The 16,268-nt window shown below is 44.2% G+C and overlaps 1 protein-coding gene across 2 annotated transcripts in view; it reads left to right on the top strand.

The window, feature by feature from the left end:
• Window positions 1-16,268, top strand: part of abcc8 (ATP-binding cassette, sub-family C (CFTR/MRP), member 8) — a 39,765-nt gene that overhangs the window by 20,110 nt on the left and 3,387 nt on the right. For both annotated transcript variants that reach the window (XM_084018059.1, XM_084018058.1), the window contains exons 18-35: window positions 1,994-2,026; window positions 3,810-3,848; window positions 4,226-4,324; window positions 5,678-5,762; window positions 6,013-6,093; window positions 6,585-6,722; window positions 7,032-7,157; window positions 7,259-7,355; window positions 8,710-8,936; window positions 10,898-11,064; window positions 12,232-12,459; window positions 12,847-12,939; window positions 13,349-13,451; window positions 13,768-13,881; window positions 14,495-14,615; window positions 15,277-15,407; window positions 15,486-15,564; window positions 15,647-15,755. In XM_084018059.1, coding sequence (XP_083874185.1) covers window positions 1,994-2,026; window positions 3,810-3,848; window positions 4,226-4,324; window positions 5,678-5,762; window positions 6,013-6,093; window positions 6,585-6,722; window positions 7,032-7,157; window positions 7,259-7,355; window positions 8,710-8,936; window positions 10,898-11,064; window positions 12,232-12,459; window positions 12,847-12,939; window positions 13,349-13,451; window positions 13,768-13,881; window positions 14,495-14,615; window positions 15,277-15,407; window positions 15,486-15,564; window positions 15,647-15,755 — 2,070 coding nt within the window. The remainder of the gene's footprint in view (window positions 1-1,993; window positions 2,027-3,809; window positions 3,849-4,225; window positions 4,325-5,677; window positions 5,763-6,012; window positions 6,094-6,584; window positions 6,723-7,031; window positions 7,158-7,258; window positions 7,356-8,709; window positions 8,937-10,897; window positions 11,065-12,231; window positions 12,460-12,846; window positions 12,940-13,348; window positions 13,452-13,767; window positions 13,882-14,494; window positions 14,616-15,276; window positions 15,408-15,485; window positions 15,565-15,646; window positions 15,756-16,268) is intronic.

The following is a 16,268-nucleotide window of genomic DNA, read 5'->3' as shown; positions in this document are numbered from 1 at the left end:
GCCTGGATGTCCGAACATCTGTGTAACTCGTCGCCTCCCTAGGATAGCGTAGCTATCTTCTCCATTTGTCAACAATTTTAGTTCCTCCTTGATTGTCAGGGTGTCAAACATGCCGTCACACAGTTCCCCCTCCTGTCCAGATTCCAGGGCCGGTCTGGGACTCCCTCTGATATTAGCTTGGATTGAATACCCTGCGGGACGCCAAACCCTCTCATTTATCATATGTCCGATGGAGAGACCCCCTCCTGAAGCATTCAGACACATTGAGAGGAGCTTCCCCTTATGTCTCCACCATGTTTGTTGTTGTTATGATTGTGCTGCGTTTCAGTCAGGGACATTTAGAGCTCGATGTGGAGGAAACCTTATATCTGGGAGGGAAAGTCTGCATGTGACAGATTAGAGAATTAAACCCAGCAGCTACAAATCACTGAGATGCGATACGGACATAAAGGAAAAATGCACATTAAGATGAATGAGAGCAGCATGGGCCCTGTGGGAGTCAACAGCATGACTAACCAGAGGAGTGAGTGTGCAAGCTTGTCAGATTTACGGAAACCGCCTCATTGAACGGTACCCGACGCTGAGCGATCGCCCCGGGAGTCAGCTGCTGCTGGTCAGTGTCAGGTGTTCATGTCTCCGGTGCTCTGCCTGACCTCACCCTGCTCCACGTGTTTATATGATCACTGATGGGTTTACTGACGCCGTATTTTACACACACAGTCTGTCATTTCCATTGGTCAGACCCACCACCACCACCACCCATCCTCACCCACCTGCTCCCTGCTTTCTCTCCCCAAATATGGCACGGAGCAGGGAGCGTCTGGCATTCCTCTGTTGTAAAGTGGATGCCTATTTGTAGCCCGTATCCTGTGAAAGCAGTGCAGGTTGGGTATCTTGTGTGCAGTAAGGTCACCAAAGCTTGTTGGAGAGCGAGGTTGTGGCCACAAAGTAATCTGTCTGGTTTCAGTGAAGAACATCTTTAAGAGACTTACATGTTGACAAATAGGGCAGCATTATCAGTCATTATCAGGCGTGGTCATCACGATGAACATGCACCATTACTCCCTCATCATTAGGGGACTTAATTTAGTCTTAATCTTAGTTTTTAAATGGACATTTAAGAACATTAAAGACAGTTAGACACTGTGGGAAGTGTCTCCGCCTGCCTTTGATGATTGGACTTGATGGAAACCGTCTTGTGCGACTCCCTTGTGATTTCTCCTCCAACGTGACCTTGAGGTGTTGATTGACATGTTGAGGAAACGGCCCTCGGTTCTTCAGACAGAGATGAGAGCTGTTTCCATGATTACCCTGTTTTTTTTACAAAGGCTGCAGGATAAAGATAATCAGCTGTCTATTCAGGCTTCAGTGAAGAGTCATTACAGCTCATTTTCTCAGGTTCTCTGTGTTGTTTAAAATTGGTCATTTAGCCAAGATGATTAAGGACATCTGAAGTTTTATATTTGACATTATAATCTCACATCTTCAGACCTTCTTTAGAAGGAATTCATTTTCCACGTTGCACAAAATCTGAAACGTGGTGTAAAATGACAGAAACATGTTTTAATACATCTGTCTGTCCTGAATTGAGCTTCACACCTCCTGTATAGAGTTGCCGACACCTTTTACTTCAATGTCTTTGGTTAACATATAGTACATACCGTGTTGACACGTATGTGGCATGTTGGAGCTTCTTAAAGATCAGTCTCCAGTTCTCTGGGATCCTAAAAGCTGCTGCAGTAAACTCGTGTAAATTAGCCCCTCACTGTCTGAGAGTCACCTTCTAAACAGGAGAGGTGTAGCAAACCTAAAAATACACCACGGCTTATATGGGACACGTGCAGAGCTCCAAACAGCCAATCAGATTTTAAGGAATTTGTTTACGCTTTAAAGCATTTATTTCTGAAAAATAAAAGTTTTGTGTGAGTTTTAAGGGCTTTTCAGATTTGTTAGAAACACTTCCACAATATATTTTTCTGTTTATTTTCTGCAGCCTGCCAAACCTGGAGTCTGAGGGAGATGAAAGGTAAGAGCAGAAACGGCAAAAAATTATTAATATATATTAATATTAATATTTTTACTTCATTTCAAAGCTGCATGAAGATCTGAAATTGACTCCTGAAGACAAAATAAATCAAATACAGAAACATGAGGCCTGAGTGCATAATATTAATGAGAGGAAACACACACACACACACACACACACACACACACACACACACACACACACACACACACACACACACACACACACACACACACACACACACACACACACACACACACACACACACACACACACACACACGTAGGCATTCAAGTCCCGAGTTTGGCAACAGTTTGTCATCTGAGCATTTGACAGCTGGTGTCTTGTCAGTGGCTGCTTCTCTCTAAACAGGCACTGACAAATCTGTAAGCTCTGCTTGTATTTGTATCATTATATTTAAGTGTGAGAGTACAAGAAACAAGAATTATCTGGTGAATAATGGTACGGACCTACTCATGTGGTTTTATAGTATGGGGCACAGTAAATAAAGACCGTTTCAGTGTGTAAACAAAATACTTTTAAAGCTTCCCTTCGCCTGCGTGGAGGCTTCAAGGAAAATCCTGCAAACCTTTTAAGTACCTCAAACCATGAACAATATCAGGTCATTTGAAATAATTCTTTAAATTTTTGCACCTCAGCGCTCAGATTTTATATTATTATTTGATGACAATAAAATAAAAGCAATAAAGAACATAAAACGTTTTTGCAATCATATAACATTCAAAGTAAAAGTTGTAAAAGTCCCAATAAATGATTACATTCAACAGTATTTCTAGTATCTAGAAAATAAATTCTCACCTCACTGGGAATTTTTCTGGTGACTTGAGTATTCTTAGCTCATGCTGTCTTTGCTCTGCAACTGAGAAAAGCTTTGCACAGGATCAGGGTGGCATGCAGTGTGTGTGTGTGTGTGTGTGTGTGTGTGTGTGTGTGTGTGTGTGTGTGTGTGTGTGTGTGTGTGTGTGTGTGTGTGTGTGTGTGTGCGTGTGCGTGTGTGTGTGTGTGTGTGTGTGTGTGTGTGTCACCTCAACCGATCATGTTAGTGAATCTGATCAAATGAACAACACAGTATTAGATGACCTCAGCAAAGCTTTAATTATTTACCACATGGTTCAAGTGCCAGTCCGCCACAAGAAAACAGAAAGTCACATTAGCCATTCAGATTATTTGATAAATGTGTAATGTTCTACAGTTTTAGAAGTTTAATTGATATGCAACGTGTTGCAAATCCTCACAATCGACCCTGCCTTTCCAGTTGTAGCTTGCAGAGAGACATACAGCAGATGAACAAGATACCAGTCAACACACAAACATCCCGTAAGAGCCCATGCTGACGGTCTAATCTCAGCTCGAGGAATCAGATCCTCTGAGAACTGGATGCGTCAGAGTCCAAACACGTTGGTGCTGATTTCCATATCAGCAAATTACAGGAAGAAAAATTGGGAGGGAGTGGGGTGGCGTTGGGGGCGTTATTTTTAGGGAAGATAAGATCACAGCTAATGATAGATGTGTTCATGTAGGGCAACAGTTGGCCTCTTTGTGTTTGGCTCGCTGAGCAGTTCAAATGATTGCAATAGTGAGAGAAGATTATACATGTTTGTAAGTCTGTGTTTGTTTTCTGTTAATCATTTCAGGACGAAGGTGGAGTCAATAATCTGTTTATCTTAGAGGGAGGAGTATTGCTTATTTAATGTGTGTGTGTGTGTGTGTGTGTGTGTGTGTGTGTGTGTGTGTGTGTGTGTGTGTGTGTGTGATGTTGTAGTCCTACAGATAGAGATGCAGCAGGTGACGGAGAAATCAGGTGAGTTCAGACAACACCAGACGGTCTCCATGGAGACGCATCATCATTACCAGCAGATCTCCTGCTTATCTAGAAGTCCACTGGCGATAATAGAGAACAAGATATTCCCTCTGCTCACATATTTACCCGGATCCTCGGCTACATATTGACCTCACAACTAGACCACAGTCTTTAATGATCCCATTTTCTTTATGGACTGGAGTTATTATAATGCATCACCGGCTTCTAAAGCTCATGAGTCCCTCCGGTCCAGAGGTCAAAACAATGAATTAAACCATGCATGAGAATAAAATACTACTTAAGATGTAAAATTTGAACATAGAGAACCGATGAATGACCGTTTGACACTTCTTCATGTGTTTCAAAACATCTGGTAGGAAGAGAGGTGCCGTGGCCTACGCTTCCCAGAAGCCCTGGCTGTTGAATGCAACAGTGGTGGAGAACATCACCTTTGAGATGCCCATGATCAAACCCAGGTAAGACCTCACACATGCAGCAAATAAAAAAAAGGTTATGTCTGTTTAAAACCCCGTTGAGTTTCTCCATGTTCTCCATGCACGCCGCTCTCTGCTGCTGTTCGCTCAAGTCAAAAGGCAAATGGCATCCAGAGTTAGTTATAACTCAGAAATCAATGTGTTGTCAGGCCAAGCTATTAAGCCAAAATAGAGCCAATAAAACTTCCTCCTCCCCGAGGCCACTGTGGTAAATCGGATGTGTTGATGAAGTCGACGCTTTGAGTCCGGGATAAAGAAATAAACTCCTCGACTAAACTGTTTTGGCACTCAGAGACCTCGAGCCAGGAGTCGTCTTGGCTGAAGATGTCTGTAGTCTCGCTCCGTCCTCAACAGCATCTGCCGTTTTCAGCCTGTGTGAGCTGGAATCAAACCGGCACGTTTAATGACACACACACAGTTTTCATCCTCACAACAAATGGTCTTTCTGAAAGGTCAGTTGCTTGGATTTATGGTTGTGGCGGTGCTCTCTCCGCTGGTCTAATGGATTGTTGTTTTTATATAAAATACATCTAATGGGCCGCTGTGGTTTGTTGCTGTGGAGATGTTTGCCCATCCTACGCGGCGCTCTCTCGCTGTCTCCTTTGTCTTCCTCCTCACACATCTCTTTCCCTCTGCTGTTTATTTGATGGTACGATCCAGTGGAGCTGACTCACTTCAGAGGAGCGGCATTAGATGTGTTCAGCAAAAGATGTTGTGAGGTCAAGGCTGTTGGATAGATCTTTCTGGGCAAACACAATTTGAACCAAACTTTATTCAATTTCATAAACTTTTATTTCTGCCATTTAAAAGGTCTGTTGGCCGTGTTTGCTCTGGTGTCACTCGAGCATAAACTGTACACATTTATTTCAAACTTTTAACGTTAATAATTAATATATCGTCTGCCCTTGTATTAAATCTTGCTTCGGAGGTACGACTACGACTGGTGTGATTCTGAGGGCGGCTTATTTCTTACTGTTGTCTCAGGATCATGTGGAAAGCTGTAGAAACGGCGCTGCATTGACTTTCAATCCATTCATTTCAATCCGAACATGAATGACTGATGCAGCGCTGGACTTCGTTCACAGTGTGAGTCTGCCTCTCATCTCTAGCGCTCCGGGCCATATCTTTCATGTTAAACCGCCGAGGCCGCTGCAACTCATTTCTTCTTTTCACTTTCAGTGTTGTTGTCTCAGACTTCAATTTCAATGAATTCAATATCTAGATTATTAGCCAAGAGGGTAATATCGAGCAGAGCCGTGGTTTCCTTCTGGCGGGTATTAGCAAGCTGCTCTCTGGCCTGATTTGTGTTTGTGTGTCTGTTTGTGTGCCCGCCAGGTACAACGCTGTCATCGAGGCCTGCTCTCTTCAGCCCGACATCGACATCCTTCCTCTGGGGGACCAGACAGAGATCGGGGAGCGGGTCAGTCAAATATTTAGATCTATACACATTTTAAATCCCTTATTTTATATTCCAGATCTAGCCACAGCTCTCTGTGTGGCTCACTGTATCGCAGAATCATTTGTCTTCATTACTGTGCAGCCAGGACTTGATGTATGCGTGTAGGGAGCCGGACTGACCTTGTTCAGCCGAAGCACTGTCATGTTGGATTTCTTCATGCACCGGTAACGCAGGAAATAAACTGTGATCTCCGTTGTTCCTCTGGGGGCAGGGCATCATCCTGTCAGGGGGACAGAAACAGCGTATCAGTGTTGCCAGAGCCTTGTACCAACAGACCCACGTGGTCTTTCTGGTGAGTCTTCGTCGTCCATCAAGAGGAACAGTTTCAGTTGTTGGACTGCACCTTTAATCCTTGTCCTTGTAGGCAGACGGTCTATCAGTCATCACACTGGAACATTGTTTGTGGAGCTTTGACTCTATTTGATTCTATTTCTGAAGCCGTCCTGGCAAAAATAGCAACACACTCTTAAATTCAGCCTCTTAGTTATTAATAATCTCTGTTGTACATGTTTGGAATTCAGGCTTCAAATCGATTAATCTGCAGTTTTGTTTCATCTTAAAGGCCCAACCAGCTAATTGGGGCTCAACAGAACCAATTAAACCAATTTATTTCTCAAATCTCACCACCGTCAGTCAAATCTAATAATTAACCGAGTACTGAACTCTTAATAAATAACAACTAATGATGTTTAATTCTAAACTTTTACTTTGAATGTTGCTTTTTATGTCGTGTAATGATATAGAGAATGATTCTTATTAATGTCTGTCTGTCTGTTTTTTCAGGATGACCCGTTCTCTGCCTTAGACATCCATCTGAGTGATCATCTGATGCAGGACGGCATCCTCAAGCTGCTGAGAGAGGAGAAGAGGACGGTGGTGTTGGTCACGCACAAACTTCAGTATCTCCCACATGCAGACTGGGTAAGACCTGTGTGTGTGTGTGTGTGTGTGTGTGTGTGTGTGTGTGTGTGTGTGTGTGTGTGTGTGTGTGTGTGTGTGTGTGTGTGTGTGTGTGTGTGCGCGCACTATTATCTTAACCAACCAGATAAACAGTAGACCCTTTTATCTTTCTACGATTGTCTGCCCGTGATGCTGTTTTATTATTCATGATGTAATCATTTAATTTGGGATGCAGACGGTTTGTCTCGAACGATCCCGGAGCGCACAAAGATTGATTCCCAGATGTCACTTTATCAGTTTATACTAAGCACTGTGTATGTATTTCTTTAGATCATTGCCATGAAAGATGGCACGATCCAGGCTGAAGGGACTCTGAAAGACATCCAGAAATCTGAACCTGAACTCTTTGAGCAGTGGAAAACCCTGATGCACAGACAGGACCAGGAGTTTGAGACGGTGATTAACGAGTGCTGAACGTCTTTTGCTTAATGTCTCACCAGATTGTGGTCTTTAGTATTCTGGGGAGAATCACATGCTTGTCTTTGTGTCTCTTCCAGGAGACGGAGGCGGCGAGTATGACGGACATGGAGAGGAAAAACCTGCGGAGGGCCATGTACTCCAGAGAGGCTGCCAGGACCGAAGAGGACGAGGAAGGTGAGAGGGCACAGACAACAGCTTGATCACGTCAACTAATGAATCTATGTGTGTGTGTGTGTGTGTGTGTGTGTGTGTGTGTGTGTGTGTGTGTGTGTGTGTGTGTGTGTGTGTGTGTGTGTGTGTGTGTGTGTGTGTGTGTGTGTGTGTGTGTGTGTGTGTGTGTGTGCTGATTATAATAAAGTATTGCTGAGGAGCAGCACCTCTCACACAACACCAAAGCTTGAGCTTGAGCTTTAATGTTAGCTGAATGATGTGAATGAGTGATTCTTGACTTTTTCTATCCCGTATGTTAAAGAAACCATTACATGGGTGTTAAAGCTCCAGACCTTCTTTTGAGTGTCCCATGTCTTGGCTTCCCTTGAGACTCTCGGCAGCGACCAGACATGACACCACGTCGTCTCTCGCAGCCTCCCGCTGTGGCTTATCACTGAACCCGATCCTTTATCTGTGTCTCTGCTGTTGAATGCTCCTGCGGTAGAGGGAGGGTGCTTCGTAGCTGTACTCTTTATCTGTGTTCTGTGTTGTCTCCCGCGTGCTGGTGGCACCTCTGAGTGGACTTGTGCGATGGCTCCGGCACCAATCGCTGCCCTCGTGTTCGATCGAGCAGGTGTGGCCAGAAAGCATGGACTGAAAAAAAAAAAAAAAGTCTGTGGCATCGTGACGGCGCGAGCAAATCGCAGCCGTGTCAGCTTCTCACACCATCTTAGAATCTCATCATGCATCACTTTCCCCCCAGACATCTGTCTCTCCTCCTCATGATGATTGCACAGTAGATGATTGTACAGTGCCAGTCATCCTCTCCCCGTCTTTCCCTCCTCTAGCCTCCTGCTTCCTCTCTGCCACCACATGCAGACTCATGCACCGAAGCTTGCTGTATGATGCGATGTGAGATATATATATGTACATCAGGAGGCAAGCAGCTCCAGCCCCAGTCAGTGTGTCATGGCTGCCGTTCACGTGGAATGAGCGTTTGTTTGGTGTTGAAGAACATGAATGTACAGTAGATGCCTGTAGGACACGTTCTCTCCTCCGGCCCTCTTTCTCTGTTACCGTTCCTTTTCTCTTGAGTTGTGGTTTCTTCAGACAAATCTGAGAAATGTGTCTGAAAGGGTGACAGACAAAGAAGGACACGGAGAGAAAATCAAGATGATGAAATATCTGTGAAGAAGTGTAGGTGGAGGAACATCAAGCAATGTCAGGGAGCAGTGAGTCACAGCAGAAAAGACCAGAGTTAAATCCAGATGTCTTACATAAAGCAGTCATATATTATGGAATTAAATCATGTAAATAAATCTATAGCTCACACTTGAATGAACCAAGAAACATTTGAACGTCTCTGTCCTGATCCCAGAGGAATCCATCGAGAGTGACGATGACGACAGCCTGTCTCAGAGGATGCGTCAGCGCACCACCATCCCCTGGCGCTCCTGCGGCACCTACCTGTCCTCCGCCGGGGTTCTCCTGCTCAGCCTGCTCCTCCTGTCGCAGCTCCTCAAACACTCCCTCATGGTCGCCATCGACTACTGGCTGGCACACTGGACGTCGCACGTCATCAAAGCAAAAGATCGTAATTGTACCGTAAGTCAAGAAAGCCACATTCTTTAGTTGTAGCGTCTAAATAAATATGAAGTGCTTTTCTTCCTCTGTGCCTTTTCTGAGGGGTATTATTGGAAAGTAATGAAGCCAATTTAAATCTCCAATCTTTACTTTTTTGTAAAGTATTGGATACTTAGGCCTTGGAAATGTATAAAAAATTGGATTAGATGTGTGTGTAATGGTTGTGGACCTTATTTTGAACAAATCATGTTAGAAAAGTATTTATATATTTTTGTTAGATCACGCTGGAGTGAAATTACATAACACACATTCTCACTAATTCTCCTGTGAATCTCAGCTGACCTAAAACACAAACACAGACGGTGCCAGCTCCAGATGGAGCGTTCACTAATGCGCCCTGAAGCCGACTCATCTGCATGTTAAAGAAACCGGAATACAGTGACGGGCTCTCAGAGAGAGTGCTGCTGGGAAATGTAAAGATGCGGAGGATCTGTTTCATGTAGATTCATCTAAATACCTACAGAAATCATAAACCTAGATGATCTGACCCGGAATAAACCCTCATCCTGATTTAGAAACGACAGATGGACGTGTGAAAGACAAATTATCACCTACATCAACGACTTTAACCTTTATTCAGTTTAAAGCTCGTCTTTCACCAGCGACCTCTTCCCCAGGACAGTCTCTAACCGGTACACACACACACACACACACACACACACACACACACACACACACACACACACACACACACAGAAAACAAGTTTAGAGAAAGTGCTCGGAAACACAATATCAATAACAGCGAAGGTTAAGCCATATGGTTGACACAACGGGGGGCCGCACCAGCTGCTGGCAGCTTATTCCAGTGAAGCAGCTCTATTATTAACAGTGTGTGTGCGTGTGTGTGTGTGTGTGTGTGTGTGTGTGTCTTTGTTTTTGTGTGTCCATCCTGTGAATTGCAAACGCCAAGTCACATTTCATGTCATGCAGAGGCTAAATACAGTCGACTGTGTCCTCCTCTCAAATACTGAACAGTGCACTTGTTTCCAGGCTCATGTAATCACACTAATCCAGACTCACAGTGCTGCTCTACTCTCACACACACGGTGGCACGACACTGACACCGCTTGTAACTAAATGTCGTGTATCTCTGCTGGGGGTTCGTTGGTCACTAGGAAAGTCTGTGTTCTATGAGTCACACCGCCAAAATAAAACGCTGAAGTAAACGGTTTAAACTTGACGTCAGTGTCCTGATTGGAATTGGAATTTAATTTTCACCCACTAAATGGGATTTAACTGGTTGTATTGATAGCATAAATAGAGATGTGTGCGGTGCCAGCATTCTCCTTATTCACATGATGGTGAGTGTACTAGGAGATAGTGTGTGCACACACACACACACACACACACACACACTTAACTCCCCTGTCCCGCAGTGCGCAAGTAGATGAGGAAAACAACTTGCAGTGCAACATTTGATGCTCCCAGCCGTGTGGGAATGGCCAAGGACGGGATTAAGCGCCGCCAACGCGTTGATATATTGTATCGTTGGTATAAGAGTAGCGTGATGTGTGCATAGTGGTGGATGTGCTCAGAGAATACGATCACCTTGTGAGAAGTGCCGATTTGAAAGAATAAAAACACTGTTCAGCAAAGAGTAAAATGCGCAAGAGCCTGTGGGTACTGATGAGTACCGGCTCACTTCAAGCTCTGGGTGTCTGAAAAAACAAATAGATAAGTATTAATTAGAATCAATGAAAGCACAGAAAGACATGTGGAAAGGTGAAAAGAAAAGCTCAGGAGAGAAAAACATCTCCACACAGAAAGTTCCCAGATCTGCTTTGAACGCTTCACTGGCTTTTGTTTTTAACCAGTTTAATTATGCTTGTAATTACAGTACAAGCAAACCCGCTCCCTCCCCCTGTCTACACACACAGTTACATTAAAGCCTTGAATAAACACCTCTCTCTCTCTCTCTGTAGGGCTGTGCCTTCAATCACTCCTGGTATCTGTCGGTGTTCAGCGTGCTGTGCTGCCTCGGCATCGTCCTGTGTCTGGTCACCTCCGTGGCCGTGGAGTGGACCGGCCTCAAAGTGGCCAAAGAGCTGCACCACGACCTGCTCAACAAGATCATCCTGGCCCCCATGAGGTTTGGAGCTCAGTGTGTGTGTGTGTGTGTGTGTGTGTGTGCTGCAGCTCTGCCTCATGACGTGTGAAAGAGACGGATAGATTTGTGTGCTTGCTGACGTCTGTGTGCTGAAACAACGAAACATGGCTAAAAGCATCTTTTCTTCGCCCCATTACTCAGAGCACCATCTGCTTTCCTTAAAGGAGTCATCACCTGGTTTTATACGTATCCAGCCCCCCTTGGATCGCTTTGGATCAATTCGTAAAACTTATTAGAAAAAACAAAAAAAATTTTAATCAAACATTGAGCTTGTTCTGACCCTTTTTCGTACCGCGATTTTATCACGCGAGATTACGCGCAAGGTTTTGACTGGTCCGGATGTGCATTGTATAATATGTAATGAGGCGCGCGTTGATTCGCCGCAGGAAGGACAGAGCCGGGGGGGCTTGCCTGCATGCAGACTCCAAAACATAAACAGCCCCCTGTCATGGCGCACACACTAAATGACGAACCTTACGGAATTCAGGCATTTATGTACGAACCAGAGTCGGAACCCGAACCGGAGAGTGAAGAGCCAGAGACGGTTGAAGAGACACGTTTACAGCAGGACGTCAGGTAGCGGACTGGGGGGGGGGGGGGGTTGGGTGGTGAAAGAGGGGTGGGCTTATGCAAGTAGCCTCCACGGTGACGTCACCGTAGGCGCAGAATCAAAATCTCGTGCTTTAGGAATGCACACCCTTGTGTGCTATTCCTGTTCGGAAAAAGAGCAGAAGCGAAAAAACGGCGCCACTTTCAAACTCCAGCCTTTCAGGCAAGTTTCAACTGAGGTCAAACACAGATATGCATGTTTTAACAAGAGAAATTGCGATTTCGTGGTGATGACTCCTTTAAACTAAACCAGACTTCGTTCACATTAAGAGGCTCACGTGCAAATAACACCCCCTCTCATATACAGCTAAATAAACATGTATTTTATATGTAATATTTAATTCAACCGGCTGTGCAGCATGTTGAATATTATTCTCTAAAATTGAATTATGGTCTCCATGGATTTATATAGTACAAGTCTGTACAGTTTATAGATATTCATATAATATAAGAAGAATATAATCTGGGGAAATAAAAACTTTCTGAAATAAAGTATGATAACATATATAGAGAGTGAATGACAGGTTTTCATCCCTCCAGGCTGTTTGAGACGACTCCGCTGGGCAGCATCCTCAACAGGTTTTCCACCGACACCAACACCATCGACCAGCACATCCCCAACACCCTGGAGTGCCTCTCCCGCTCCACCCTGCTGTGTGTCTCCGCTCTGGGCGTCATCTCCTACGTGACCCCCGTCTTCCTCATCGCCCTCTTACCGCTGGCCGTCACCTGTTACTTCATCCAGAAATACTTCCGGGTGGCCTCCAGGTGAGTCGGACGGGACATTAAATTTAACAGATTCCCCAGTTAAAGTAGTTTATGGTCAATAATGTGATATTCATCCTTTTTATTACCCTGTTTACATCTGTCTTCTAGTGCTTATATTCCACAAATATAATGGACGCAGGCTTCAATGTATACAGTTTAAACCCACAGTCTTGTCCATCAGTCCAATGCAAGTGGCTGTATTTGGCTGAGATGGATGGATGGATGGATGGATGGATGGATGGATGGATGGATGGATGGATGGATGGATGGATGGATGGATGGATGTTTGCATGAATGGATGGATGAATGGATGGATGGATGGATATGATTTGAACTTTGCTTCAGTTGACATGTCCCTCTCCACCGTGTCCCCTGTCTTCTGGTCAGGGACCTGCAGCAGCTGGAGGACAGCACCCAGCTGCCTTTACTCTGCCACTTCTCTGAGACAGTGGAAGGTCTCACCACCATTCGGGCCCTCAGGTGATTATTACGGTTGGACTCTCTTAACTGAATGTTAACTCAGATCCACCTGCCGTGTTTGACACTAAAAGATGTTATATGTTCATCTGCTGAAGAGAGAAAGTTTAGGAGTTTAAGAGTTTACTTACTGGAAGCTCATGTTAGACACAAATGATTACTTAAAGTACTTTTCCTGCAGGTTGGGAGTAGATGTGTTGAATATGAATAGTCAGATATTGTTGAAATACTTATACCTAAAATACCTCATTTGTCAGAGCGATTTTCTTCTCAAACATTCATTTCCATAAACAACTGAATTGTAATTGTATCATTTATAATGTTTAACTTAACCTGTGATGATGATCATATATTCTGGTGAACTCCCAGGACATTAGAGCCCAAATAGAATCGAGTCTTTCTCTGTTTCCAGGTACGAGCCCCGGTTCAGACAGAGGTTACTGCAGTTCACCGACGCCAACAACATCGCCTCTCTCTTCCTCACAGCGGCCAACCGATGGCTGGAGGTCCGCATGGTAATGATTCAGTGCTTTAACATCCAGAACGGTGCTGCTGTTGATGTTGCCAGCGCCCTCTGTTGGCAACATGAAAGACTAAATGTCTCTCCATTAAGATCACATTCTGCATTGTGATGTTTTATGGCTCGATGGGAGGAGATAACCTTCAGGTGTGCACGACCCAAAAGATACCACCCGGGTGTTTTCCGGCAGCACATCTGTCTATGTGTGTGTCGACAGCTGGTCCATGATAATGGATCAGCCTTTCTTTTATGAAGTTATTCAGCGATGCATCATCTTCCTGCTGGTTGCTTGACATGGCCTCTCCCTGCAGGAGTACATTGGAGCCTGTGTGGTGTTGGTGGCAGCTGTAGCCTCCATCACCAAGTCTCTCAACCAGGAGCTGTCCAACGGTCTGGTGGGGCTCGGACTCACGTACGCACTCATGGTGAGACTGTGTTTGCTTTGCTGCTAGTTTACCTCCACACTTTAATACAGGTGGTTTTTACTCATTTTAGCTGAAAAATCGTGTTCGTTCCACACGTTTCCAAACTTGTTACATTTATTTGCCAATTTAGAATAAAATATGTATTATTTATATCTTCTGCCCTTTGTATATTTTACTATATTGTTGTGTTTTTAACTCATTACTTTAAAAAATAAAATAATTACACGTTTTAAAACATACCACCTCCAACACAAACACTACAGTTTAACCATTTATTGTTTTTATACACTTAGGGGAATACAGAGATTTCTAAAGAGAACAACTTTGGATGCATAATCAGCAGCTAATTTGCATTTTATTTTCTTATATATACTTTTAAATATGTCTTAATGTCAAATCTAGCAAATCTGCTTATTAAAAAAAGTCAATTAATTAGCACAAACTAGTACAAGTGCTTCTTTCTCACTATATCATTTCTGTCCAGTGAAAATAATGTGCCTCTAAGATGAATTAAATGTCGAGAACATTATTTTAGCTCTCATGAGTGTGCCTCCAGTGATATTTACTCCCCCTCCTCCCCCTCCTTCTCCTCCCCCCTCCCTCCATGTATCAGGTGTCCAACTACATGAACTGGATGGTGCGTAACCTGGCAGACATGGAAGTACAGCTTGGCTCAGTGAAGAGAATTAACGGCCTGCTCAAAACCGAACCGGAGAATTATGAGGGTCTGCTCAGTGAGTGCAGCGACGCTCCCACAGCTCCATCTTAAATTAAACCTCCTTTTACCGTTTCAGCAGGTGCACAGAAAATATCATATCAGGTTTCTTGCCTGAGGTGTTTGTTTGGACGGCGACGCCAGCTCCATAAACACACGAGTCTGTCTGACTTCCTGGCATGAAGATACACCACTGGACGTCTCCACCGCTGAAATCACTCAGTATATACGTACACAAATTTCAATTGTCTCCATGGAAACGTGCATCTGCAGCCATGGCCATGCATATTTATTATTAGAATGAAAAGCTGACAACATTAGAGGTTGTGACAATATCCAGAATTCACATTATGTTTAGCTCATGTTTGCTTCGAGATTTCTTCCTCACTCACGATGAATTTTAAAGTTAGACTGCATTCTGTATATTCCACATCATTTTCAATCCAAGGGGCATTAATGCTCAAGAGAAATCTACATCCCGCTTTTATTAATGCTTTCATATTCATCTTGCTGCATGTTTCCTTTCAGCCAGAAGGGATTTCACAGAGTTCAGTGGCATTAAAATACATTCATGAATTTAAACAGAATTTAAAATAAACTTGTTGTCTAAATCTTTAAAACATACAATGATAAATGATATTAAGGTGTAAACCCCCCTGATGTTCCTGCGTCTGTCTCAGCTGTGTCTCAGGTCCCCGAGGGTTGGCCCAGAGAGGGAGAGATCAAGATCCAGAATCTGAGCGTCCGATACGACGCCACGCTGAAGCCCGTGCTCAAAAATGTCAACGCACACATCGACCACGGGCAGAAGGTAGCGCCAAACTGAGGAAACCTGTGAAACAACAAATACACCACTGAATTTTGGTGATAATGATGATTCTGTTTTCAGGTGGGGATCTGTGGGAGGACCGGCAGTGGGAAATCCTCCTTCTCCTTGGCCTTCTTCCGCATGGTGGACATGTTTGAGGGTACGAACGCTTGCATTTAACTCCTTGTAATGTGAAAATGTAGTTCAGCAAAAGGATAAAAATGATTTCCTTTCCTTCTCAGGGAGGATTGTGATCGATGACATCGACATCGCCAAGCTGCCTCTGCAGACCCTCAGGTCTCGCTTGTCCATCATCCTTCAGGACCCCTTCCTGTTCAGCGGCGCCATCCGGTACGACGAGCATCACCTCACCTTTCCTTTTTATCAGCAGGAAGACTCGTCTGCGGACGTTTAGAGTCGCTTCAAGTTTGCGTAGAAGGGTGAAAACATGGAGCATTTCCAGTAGCGGGGGCCAGCTGGCAAACCGGGACACACTTCAAATACACTCATCCGAAGCAAGAGTCGAGCCGAGGGTTTGTAGATAAGAGGACGTACTCCGACAGAGAGCTTTATTTTTAGACGGCGGTGACCATAAAAGCTTTGTCATGTTGGAGGAGAACAGATGAAGATAGGCTTAAAGAAGCTGTGTGATTGTGTCTGAGTGTAGTTTGGGGTTGCAGGAAGTCAAATAATGTTAAAGTATGGTTTAGTGTAAAGTGTTTTTACATGTGTGGTGTCTCAGCTGTGACCTCACACACACACACACACACACACACACACACACACAGACAGAGAGGGAGAGAGAGAAATGATGAGTTGGAACTTCACAAGCGACAATATTTCAAAATGATTGAGATTTTTTAT

This window comes from Eutrigla gurnardus (genome assembly GCF_963514095.1).
Source record: "Eutrigla gurnardus genome assembly, chromosome: 9".
Taxonomy (NCBI): domain Eukaryota; kingdom Metazoa; phylum Chordata; class Actinopteri; order Perciformes; family Triglidae; genus Eutrigla; species Eutrigla gurnardus.
The sequence above is the reverse complement of the archived record's forward strand: the minus strand, read 5'-3'. Positions and strand labels throughout refer to the sequence as shown.